This window comes from Paramisgurnus dabryanus, chromosome 10 (genome assembly GCF_030506205.2).
Source record: "Paramisgurnus dabryanus chromosome 10, PD_genome_1.1, whole genome shotgun sequence".
Classification (NCBI taxonomy): Eukaryota; Metazoa; Chordata; class Actinopteri; order Cypriniformes; family Cobitidae; genus Paramisgurnus; species Paramisgurnus dabryanus.
In genome coordinates, this window is record NC_133346.1 from 30,841,966 (window position 1) to 30,853,994 (window position 12,029).

Sequence of the window (12,029 nt, forward strand, 5' to 3'; positions counted from 1 at the left end):
GTGTTTTCTGAACATTCAAAATCTTAATACCCATAACAATGGCATTATGAAGCTAAGAGAGTCAGAATATTATTTATAATAACTGTGTTTATTTCAACATATTTTTTAAAAGTTAGAATAAACTACAGTAGAGTGACTGATACAAACAACACCTGTATACAAATTATCATAAACATGAAACATTTATATGGAATGCTGTACAAAATTTCTAAATACAAAATGTGCTGGATACACAGCTGGATTTCAAATGAAAAGTCCTTTCTTTTTTTTAGTTTTCTTGGCAGTAGCAACAGTAAGTGAAGTGCTTGGTCCTTCAGTCCAGTCAGGTAGTTTTCTCTTAGCGGGTTGACTTACAGTCTGTGGAAATAAAAACTGTTTATTAGTCTGTTATTCTTTCCTTTGACGCTGCTGTGAAGTGCAAAAAATATCTACTGCACTACTGCAACCAAACATCTTTACACAATTATCCCATACAGCATTGTGTCAGCAATGGAAAGACATAATGATAAAATCTATCAATGCATTGTATGTCACTCTGAATAAAATATAAATGCAAGACTTCTCTGACACATTAGATAAAGCCGCTATTTTGATCTTTTTTCTCTGCATAATACTTTAGTTCATTTAAATGCGATTTATTTGATTCATTATTTATTCACTGTTTTTGTGGTTTATTGAAACCATGCATTCATCATATTTTACCGCCCTTAGACTGAGATGAGACACAAACAGAGGCACATTCAGGTTATTTATTCATACAGACTGACTAAACACACAGTTATTAATCTGCACTGTCTACATCTGATGTTATAGACCAGTGGTTTTCAAACTGGGGGCCGCGAGATGGTGCCAGGGGGGCCCCAGTTTTATGACATTTTATGAAATAGATAAATTTATAATGAATTTTGTGTAATTAAACCTAAAAAAATAAGGCTACTAACCAAAAGCACTTCTTTTTTGTATAATTTAATGTTTTTTTTATTAAAATGTTGAGTTTTAGAACAGTTTTTTGTCACAAATTTTCTTTGGGGGGCCACAAAGGAATGCACCGTACACAAGGGGGGCCGCACGCTGAAAAAGTTTGGGAAACTCATTGAACGCACACGCGTTGTCGCGGTTAACTTCCGGTCTCTGTTTATTTAATGGTCTGACTAGTAGCTAAACTGAACTCTGGAACCAATGCCTCGTCTAAAATAACAAACGTTTTAGTTTCCTAAAGGTGAGGGGAGATGGCGATCATCACCGCTATGTGAAGGGAGGTTTGGCTACAAATCTGTAGTTAACATTATATACATGTTGTTAACATTAACTACGTGTTGTTTATTTAGCTTATTATCAGAAATAAACTAAACAACTTTAAAAGGATTCTTTGATTTTATGTGATTCTTCTTATTTTTGTTTCATTTATTCTGTTTTTTTTTTACTTTGCCCTTTATGTATGTTTTAATATGTATTTGTATTTGCTAAGAAGCAGCTATATAAAATAAAATGTATTATTATTTTTAATGATGACCGAATAATAAATTCATATGTAAACAGTTGTGAAGTTTGACATTTTTTATAATATAATAAGATTCATGATTTTATATTTTACTTTTAATACCTTATATTATAGTTTCCGACAGGGCAACATACCCTTGTTTTACTTTATTAAGATTTCTATTTTTATTTAAAATAAAATCTGTGTATTTATTTGCATTTTGGCTGTATGACTGCGTAGGTATTAAACTGTTGGTATGTTGAGAAGCGTGTGCGCTGGGTTTACATGACACAGACAGCTGCATCAACAGAGGAAAACCCCTCACTGCCCACCATCACAAACTCTCATAAACCATTTATCTGTCCCTCCAAATTTCATTTCCGTTCCAGCAGCTCCATGTCTTTCGATCTGTTGTGTCTTCATGTCAAATCATCAGTGTTAGTGCAGAAGATCTAACAGACTAATGATCTCGTATTGATCTACAGGTTGTGTCTCACTGCAGTTTTAAAGGACAATGACAGTCAGACGTGCGCTCTTAAAACAAGCTTCTGTCACTGTTATTATCTCTTCAGATGTACAATAGTAACGGGTGAAACTGAAATGAGAGGGGATGAACCCAAAACAGCACATATAAGTTAGATCTCACCATTTGCTTCATTGTTTTCGGGACACGTGTGCCACACCCCCCAGACTCTTGTAAAGATCAGACGTCAAACGCAGTGACAAGGGTCACGACCTTATGACCTTAATGGCTTTGAGCTTACAAGGGGAGGTGTCAGGTAATAGTGTGGGTCAAAGGTCAAGCAGGGGTTAAAAACAGTTCGTCCAGGCTTAACCAGCGCTCATCACTTTAGAGAAAGACGTCTTGCGTCCATTGATTTGAGAAGACAGGATTAGACCTGAAGCGAGCGACAGGCTTCATATTTCAGCCTTAAAACAATGTGTTTTACAAAACCATCACGTCTAGCCTTACAGGTCTCTTATTAATAAACCTAAACAGAAAAGAGTCTGAGACCAGTTTCACTGCATGGGAAAACCACATACAACACACGGATAAAGTGACGAACTGTTAGAGATGGTGGCATTTATTTATTATTATTTATTGTTGCCCTGTCATAATCAGGAGCGTTTTTATTTTAATACCAATCAAAGAGAAAATTAATCAATTCAATTTTGTGCATTCAGTCCTATTTATTACATCATAAAGTGATTTGTTCAAGCGTAAGGCCATTATGATGTTAACAGGATTATATGATTCTCTGGTGCTGCTTTTCTAATTTAGTTTCATTTTAATACTGCTCGTATTATTTCATGAATAAGTTAATATATTTATCAGTTTGTACACGTCTGGATTACATCTGACCTTAACCGGTGAATCGCTGAAGAGATCTTGAGTGTCTTTATCCAGGTTGTCCTGATTCCAGGAGGCCAAATCCATACCGGTGTTGTGAGAAGTCAGGTCACATGACTTGAGCCGGACATCACTGCTGGAGGACGAATCATCCTGTACACAATAACACAAATCTTTTTACACTACACTCTCAAACTGATCTCAGTTCGGACACACTCAGATGATTCAGATTCAAACTGCATGTATGAAACTGATACTGGAATAAATTCAGCACATATTATCTGTTGATATAACAAACCATGTCAAACATTAGGCGTACTCACATTATCCAAACCAAACCGTGCTCGGGCGCGTATGACCCCCAACGCCTGGTTCATTTGAATGTTGTGATCACTCTGTACCGCGGTTTGGTTAATCGCGCCCTGGCTGGGTTTCAGAAGTGGACTGGAGCGCGGTTCACTTGGGCTTAGGCGCCGAAGGCTATGGTTTGAGCGCAATTGCGCCTGAGCGTGATTCAAAAGGTGAAGACGTCAATTGCGCGACCACTCACTTTCATAAAAACCTTTTGATGTGCGCAGCATGGTTACGTAAATGTCCAAGCTGCACACGTGACAGATCAACTAAGCAATATGATAACATGTGAGAGGGCTGTCTGTAATCGCGCACCAAACGAGTTAACATGACGATGGGTTCCAGTGTTAAGAGAGCGTTTTACTTCCAACTTTTTTCAAAACAATCGCATCTTAATGACGAAAGTGCGCCTGGGCTCAGATGGATAAAAGTACAGTGTGACTGCGTGCATCTGGGGGAGTAGGGAGGAGTGACATCACGCTGGGGCATGGTTTGTTTTGCATTGTGTGAGTGTGCCCCAAACAACACTGAGGTCATGCATTATTTTCTCATATAGACCGTTTCATCGGACGCACGTGCAGTGACGCGATACGCCTCTGGTCCAAAATTTTCTTCCGGTTGCTGTTTGTTTAATGGTTTGACTAGTTGCTAAACTGAACTCTTGAACAAATACCTCGTCGAAAATAACAAATGTTTTGGTTTCCTAGGTAATCTACGTGTTGTTTATTTTGCTTGTTATATAAATAAACTATGTTTAAAGTACTTTGTTGTTATTTATTCTTAGCGGAGTTTACCGGAAGTTGCGTGTGGACCACGGACGCCGCTTGTTTATGTTGTGACTGCTAAAACCGTCTATAGATTTTGATTAGCATGAGATAAACATCACCTGACATACATGTGACATCTGCAGAAATACAAGAGATGACACGTGTGATAAAATACTGTATAGTACTATAAAGGGGGTCGCACACCAGACGCGCAGCGCTGTTCTAAAAAAAACGAGTTTACTATGAGTATACGCACACAGGCACCAACAGGTGGCGCTTGTCCACGGCGCCCAGCTACAACTCAGGAAGTTGCTCAAATCCCTGTCATTAAACATTAAATAACATCAGATTTGTAACATCAAATCATTAACTATTAACACTGGCTGCTATGTATATTTTGCATGTGGAAGTAGACGCTATCTGACTAAGCTCACGCTATTTAATGTGCACTTCCGGTGTGCGACCCCCTTAAGACAAACTGAGACAATTCACCTGTGGCATGGGAAGATCAATAAAGAGTTCATCTTCACTCTGATCCATGATGTTTGACTCGCAATGTGACTCTTCAATCATACGATCACCTGCACGTCCACCTTTATCCTACGATCACACAAGTTTACATTTCAGTAACAACATCAGCTCAGTCTGTGTTACACAACAATAAAAAATAGTGCAAAATAGTGCAGATTATTTCTATAAGACATTGGCAGTATCATTAGGTCTATAAGATCTCAGGTGCCCCGTATGCTCCTTAAGACAATCAGAAGCAATGCATGCTGGGATGATGCCGATCCTGATAGATAAAGCTGACCCTGACAAGAGTTTATTGCTTCAAAACACACACCACATGTACTGAAGCTCTATGTCATAAACTGACTTATGTTGTTTCATCATTACATTAAACTTTACTCCTTACTATTCAGGCTGTAAACTTCACATCACATCTTATTTATCAGCATTTTGAGATGAAAGCAGTAGGATATGACTGATAATGAATATTATAATTGCAGTAATGATCATAAATAATGAAATGAAAGAAACACAGAAGGTATCACATGACTGTACTGCCCTCTGCTGGTGCAATTCATTTAAATATTAACCCATCAAACACTGAACTGAAGCATTGTGTTTATTATATACCAGCGGCTCTATCCAGCTGATGTCCTGATGTGCAGAAGATGATGATGATGCTGCTGGCAAATCTTCTCTCTGTAGTTTACAAATCGCCAGTTTGAGCAAAAAGTTGCTGATATCTTCAGGGACACGACACCTGATGGCTTTAAAATCACTCATGTCTGATCAGGAAAAAAACGACACAATGTAAACTCATCAGACAAACCTTTCAGATCACAGGAGCATCAATTTAATTTCAGTGAAATGTTTGATGTGAAGTGTAGTGTGAATGTGTGTTTGACCTGAGTTGAGCGGAGGAGATGTGATGATGTTTCTGATAGTGTTATAGATGGATGATGAGAGTCCAGCTCTTTCTGTGTCTAAGGGACACTTCATCTTCTGAGCCTGTAACAGATGAGACTCCACCACGGCCATAGGCACAGAGCGAGCATCTGCTACCTGCCTCTATATAACATGACACAATCAATATAACATACATAACATAACAGTACAGCAGACACAGATATTGTGATGTCAGTACCATGCTCTTGTGCTCTATCTGATAGAGTTTGTATGTGATGGAGACACTGTCTGGTAGAGACACACAATACTTCATTGAATCGCTGATGGACTGTGTCTGGAGAGATGAAGCACAACTACTGGAAACATCCACCTGTGTCACACAGAAATTCATTAATAAACAATAATTTAAATCAATTCATGTTAAATCAATCCCATTTATCTTTACCAATCTGAGTGCTGTGACAGAAGTGTCTGAATCTAATGAGAATCAGTTTTAAACTGCTGCAGTATTTCACGAGTTTATATGAAGCACAGCAGCTCCTGACTCTTTATTAAAAACACAGCGATCACATCTATATATAAACTATATATGAAGAGCTCAGATGCAAAGGCCGCTAAAAGCCAACTCTGTCGAAAATGAGATGATGATATTAACCGAATGATCTGAGCATGTATTATACGCTCATCAAATACTTTAGCTTTAAATCTGCTTAATCCTAGCCTCAGGCCGTTCAGAAATACCGGTTTGTTATCAGAATCTTCTAAATACCACATCGACTTTGTGCATTTGTACGAAAGATAAATGACATAAATAATGACATGCAAAATGACCGTGTATCACATTTAAACTTGTGTCCCCTGTGAGTACTTGGACCCAAATACAAACGTTTGTGTGCTTCAGTTTCTGAATTTTTACACTTTGACTTTCATTATTTGTAATTTTTCTTATTGCATCTATATAGTGATTAATGAATTGTTTCTTATGTCTTATTTAAAGAAAAGGATTTTTTTTAGAATTCAAGGTTTTTGCCAAAAAAGATTTGCATGCACTTAGAAGGTTTTGCAGCTAAAGGCAGTAAAATTTGTTAAATACCAGTGAAATGACAAAAGTGACATTTATGAAAATAAGGCATTTCAGTTACTGACTATTAACATTTCTGTGTTCAGGATTTTTTTGTGCGTGGATAAAACTGTGGCTTGATGATGCAATGGAGCCACAGACCATGGCACCGCCTCTAACACAAATGCAAGCATTTAATCAGGTTGTAGCGGTTTTAGAAGTTGATGCGAGTTGGCCTGGTTTCAGCGTTTGAGAGAAAATTATTTTATTTATTTTGTGCTTTTTTCCATCATTTAAAATTTGGTTGGGTGGTTAATAGCACATTTTTCTCTGGAGTCACAAACTGACAACTCAATTAAAGGAATATTCTACCAAATAATATATAAAAATCTGCTAATTTACTCAAGTTTACAGTTTCAATGCAGCTTCAAAAGGTCACGCATGACGTATGCGAACTACCGCTCCAGTGTTTACAATGGGGAGAAAGAGGACCGTTGCAACATTGTTGTATGTGGAATGATACTAATACACGAAAACCGAAAAGGATTATTAGGAACACCATAACAATACTGTGTTGGACCCCATTTCGCCTTTAGAACTGCCTTAATTCTACGTGGCATTGATTCAACAAGGTGCTGAAAGCATTCTTTGGAAATGTTGGCCCATATTGATAGGATAGCATCTTGCAGTTGATGGAGATTTGTGGGATGCACATCCAGGGCACGAAGCTCCTGTTCCACCACATCCCAAAGATGCTCTATTGGGTTGAGATCTGGTGACTGTGGGGGGCATTTTAGTACAGTGAACTCATTGTCATGTTCAAGAAACCAATTTGAAATGATATGTGCTGGAAGTAGCCATCAGAGGATGGGTACATGGTGGTCATATAGGGATGGACATGGTCAGAAACGATGCTCAGGTAGGCGGTGGCCTTTAAACGATGCTCAATTCGGCCTAAAGTGTGCCAAGAAAACATCCCCCAAACCATTACACCACCGCCACCAGCCTGCAAAGTGGTAACAAGGCATGATGGATCCATGTTCTCATTCTGTTTACGCCAAATTCTGACTTTACCTTTTGAATGTCTCAACAGAAATCAAGACTCATCAGACCAGGCAACATTTTTCCAGTCTTCAACTGTCCAATTTTGGTGAGCTTGTGTAAATGGTAGCCTCTTTTTCCTATTTGTAGTGGAGATGAGTGGTACCTGGTGGGGTCTTCTGCTGTTGTAGCCCATCCGCCTCAAGGTTGTTGGTGGTGTTGTGGCTTCACAAATGCTTTGCTGCATACCTCGGTTGTAACGAGTGGTTATTTCAGTCAAAATTGTTCTTCTTTCAGCTTGAATCAGTCGGCCCATTCTCCTCTGACCTCTAGCATCAACAAGGCATTTTGGCCCACAGGACTGCCATATACTGGATGTTTTTTCCTTTTCACCCCATTCTTTGTAAACCCTAGAAATGGTTGTGCGTGAAAATCCCATTCACTGAGCAGATTGTGAAATACTCAGACCGGCCCATCTGGCACCAACAACCATGCCACACTCAAAATTGCTTAAATCACATTTCTTTCCCATTCTGACATTCAGTTTGGAGTTCATAAGATTGTCTTGACCAGGACCACACCCCTAAATGCAATGAAGCAACTGCCATGTGATTGGTTGATTAGATAATTGCATTAAGGAGAAGTTGAACAGGTGTTCCTAATAATCCTTTAGGTGAGTGTATAAATGTTCTTTTTTATTAAATTATAATTTTTTTTGTGAAAAAGACAACCTTTATGCCTTGGTTGGCATCGTTAAGAGCCATTTGAAGCCTCATTGAAACTCCAATTTTTAAATACAAAACATTGAGGTCCACTATACTAAGAAAAATCAGAAAGAAAGACATAATAAAAGAAGTAAGAATAGGAAAGAATAAATATCTTGGATGACATTGGGGTGAGTAAATTATCAGAATTTTTCATGAAAGTGGAGTAATCCTTTAATATCAAACTTCAATGAGGAAGAAAGTCCAAATATTAAATGTCATGGATGCATATTTACAGAGTTATCCATTGTTTTGTACTGGTGTTCAAATAACAATGTATTCCTTAAATTAAGAACATCACAGGGAATAAATAATGACCCTGTATCCGATATTATTTTATCATTACACAGATTGATAGATCTGTTACTGAGGACGTTAGCAATCTTTGATGCATTAAATGACAATGATGACAGCTAATTGAATAATTGATAATAATTGATTATGCAGATAGTCTTCAGTAAATGTCATTATCGATTAAGTTGGTCTGTGACATCACAACAACGTGAACTGTACAGTTATGAAGTCAAACGCACCTACTTCATACAAAGACAAAAAGACTACTATTAAAAAAAGATGTGTAATCTGACCTGTAATCTGTGTTTCTGACAGAAACTGCTGATGGTGTCAATCAAAGTTGTTAACATGGCTGCTTTAGCTTCAGAAACTCCATCCACCTGTTTTAAGCTACCAACTGTGCACGGTCTGTCAGATACAATTTATATCTTCATTCAGTTTGTTTGCTTTAGAACATACTAATAGAGTAAATATTCAGGTCAAAGGATTTATGAAATATCAAGGAAACAATAACAAAAATTGAAAGCTTAAAGCAGATACCTTAGTTTGGCCATGTCCAGTAAGATCTTATTGGTGGCCAGTATAGCAGGTGGGATGTCTTTAAGATTGGCCAACTTCTGTCGTTCACACACCAGTTTACTGTACAACTCTGACTGTACAACAACAACACAAACAAACATTGTGAGACAAACAGATAATCACGACTGGATTCACTTCACAGGCATGTGTAAGGTTCAGTAAGACTGCTTAAGTTATTTAGATTTTTAAGGTAAGCATCAGCATCAGTAGCAGTATTTCAGTACCTGTAGCTGGATTTCTTTAGGAGACACAGTTGGTGTTTGAGGTTTAACAGCAGGAGTTTGCGTGGACTGCTTGACTGCTGATCTGTATACACACACATCAAATAGTATAATTGTACTGCAAACTATCAGTGGATTGATAACTATTAAACAAATATTGCTAATATAAAACTGATGTCATTCATACCTGCAGGACACGCCCGCTTTCTCCATCATGTGACGGCTATCTACTCCAGTACTGACCTTTGACCTCTATGATAAAATGAGAGATGAAAGGAGATATTTCATTTAATGATCAGATACATTATCATAAGATATAAATATATAGATACTGACCTGTGTGTAATCTGACAGATTATTGTATTCATTAGACCCAACCTGTACTGGATGTCCTGTCATTCTCCTGTGAGGACATCATGAAAATGTGTTTAAACTTTTATCACAATAAAAGTCCAGCTTTCACAGTCATGAGATCAGTGTATTCGATTCATAAACTGATCAGATTTCTCAGGTTAGGAAGATCAAACCTGAAGATATGACTTTGGGCTAAATGCTTTTGTCTAGCTCATCCTATCATAACATTTTTCTCATACTGCAGCTGATGATAAATTTTATGAGTGTAAATGTGTGTGTGATGGTCTTACCGCGGTACAGACACTCTACTGAACAGATCTCTGTTAGGATGCAGCAGAAGTCTTCTGTGTTTCTCATCTTCAGCATCGTTCAGCCATGATCTGCCCTGAATAAAACAACATCATACTGTATACTATAGACAGATATTTAATGACTGTAGACTAAAAAACAGGACGGGTTCAATCGATATTCAGCACAACTGCATACTTGATATACAAATTATATACTAAAGCTCAGGTCACACAACTTTAAGCCAAGTGTATAAAGCCACAATGTCATTCTTATGAATCAGTCAGTGATAGTTAAAGGTACCTTGGGTGTGAGTTTGCATAAGGTGGAAAATTTGTTGTGACCCGTAGCTTCCATCAGATATTGTTCAGCTACGAGTTCTCGGCCAAGAGCTTTCCACCAACACTCCGAGACTTCCTTGCCAATGCCGAAGAGTGAATGCCTACAATAGCGATCGGGAATCCGCTGAGAGCTCTGACACACACAATGTAAACAAAATATAAACATCAGAGATGCCGCATCAGATTGATCTTATGCCATATATAACAGTCTAATGTTGGAAAGTGAGGAAACTGAGGAAAGTGCAGATATATGTCACTTAAAGGGCAACAATTACAAGGGATGAGACATTTTCTAAAACAGGAATTTCTCTGGATATACAAATACTTTTGGGATAATGCAAGTACACAACTCCATGAAATATATCACATTGTGCACGTGGTTTTTGGATATTTTATAAAAAAAATCTTACATATTGTGGCTTTAAGGTATTGCTTTCTAAAGCAATAAACCCCGAGAAGCAGTGGGTTACCAGTGCATTTTATAACAGCTAAGGGGCGTTGTTAGGCACGGCGCGAAGCGGAGTGCCGAAACCCCCTTAGCTGTTATAAAATGCACTGGTAACCCAACGCTTCGAGGGGTTTATTGCGTTTATAAAACGGTTACTTCATATGCATAACGTTAGCGGGATTTTATAAAATAAAACCCAAAAAAGTTGTAATTATAATAGTACAAATATTACTCTTCCGCCAAACAAAGTAGTTCCTCAGAATCAAGTGTGACTGAAACAGAGCGCAGTTCCCAACCAACACAGACACAGCAAAGACACAATGAAAATATGATTTAAGACTGTGGTGTTTATTTTATATATCACCATTCATCTAATTTATACATTAACATTTATATCGTGCAACTGTTGAAGTGATGATCAAATATGCTTGGAAGCATGCTGAACTCTTTCCCCGTTTTTTTTTAAGTTGCCACCCAGTTTTAGTTTAATGCCTTCCAGAAAATGATCTTCTTTATATAAACATAAAATATCAAATGAAACAACAGACCATCCGCTTTCAAACAAAAACATTTCATCCTACCTTCATTTGATCTCTTATCACCTCTCAATTTATATAATTCCATTTTTGTGAAGAACTTTAGTAAGAGATCAGATTCAGACGGAGCCATGAACAGTACTACACGGTGTTTTCAGTGAATGCGTCAGTGTTTAAGTTGGGTAAGATCGCCACCCAGTGGATAATAGCGGACGTATGAACTTGAGTTATAAAATCCTCAGACAACGTTTTCTCTTTATCGACGAGATGACTCAACAATATTTATTGACATTCATCTGAATATCGCCATTAATTGTGCAGTTGTAGACAAATTAAAAATATGATTTAAGACTGTGGTGTTTATTTTCATAAATCAATACGCAGTAACAGTGGCGCAGTGATACTTATGTAATGTGGTCTGAACCGTGAGGTTACCGGTGTATTTTATCACGGCTTAGAACGTGTTTCAACCAATCAGAATGAAGAACCAGAACTGCCCGTTTTATAAATAACTTTTTACTACATCAAAAAACTACATCACCAAAACGAACTCACAAACTCATGACGGTGCTTAGGGTTTTAAGTTAAAAACGTAGTTAATATGGGTAACACTTTACATTAAACCTCTATTTATTAACCTTAGTCATACATTTGCTAGTGGGAATTTCTTTAAATTAATCTTTAAATTACCATTTACCATTACTAAGATTAATAAAAGCATGCATATATATTTGCAGT

At 37.5% G+C, this 12,029-nt stretch overlaps 1 protein-coding gene across 2 annotated transcripts in view; it reads right to left on the bottom strand.

The window, feature by feature from the left end:
• wrn (WRN RecQ like helicase) overlaps nucleotides 1-12,029 on the bottom strand; it is a 26,869-nt gene continuing 14,840 nt past the window's right edge. For both annotated transcript variants that reach the window (XM_065271649.2, XM_065271650.2), the window contains exons 24-36: nucleotides 10,270-10,440; nucleotides 9,969-10,063; nucleotides 9,661-9,727; nucleotides 9,512-9,576; nucleotides 9,328-9,409; nucleotides 9,065-9,177; nucleotides 8,818-8,932; nucleotides 5,604-5,735; nucleotides 5,365-5,527; nucleotides 5,090-5,244; nucleotides 4,442-4,549; nucleotides 2,844-2,984; nucleotides 1-357 (exon numbers count right to left, since the gene is read on the bottom strand). In XM_065271649.2, coding sequence (XP_065127721.2) covers nucleotides 244-357; nucleotides 2,844-2,984; nucleotides 4,442-4,549; nucleotides 5,090-5,244; nucleotides 5,365-5,527; nucleotides 5,604-5,735; nucleotides 8,818-8,932; nucleotides 9,065-9,177; nucleotides 9,328-9,409; nucleotides 9,512-9,576; nucleotides 9,661-9,727; nucleotides 9,969-10,063; nucleotides 10,270-10,440 — 1,521 coding nt within the window. In that variant the 3' untranslated portion in view covers nucleotides 1-243. The remainder of the gene's footprint in view (nucleotides 358-2,843; nucleotides 2,985-4,441; nucleotides 4,550-5,089; nucleotides 5,245-5,364; nucleotides 5,528-5,603; nucleotides 5,736-8,817; nucleotides 8,933-9,064; nucleotides 9,178-9,327; nucleotides 9,410-9,511; nucleotides 9,577-9,660; nucleotides 9,728-9,968; nucleotides 10,064-10,269; nucleotides 10,441-12,029) is intronic.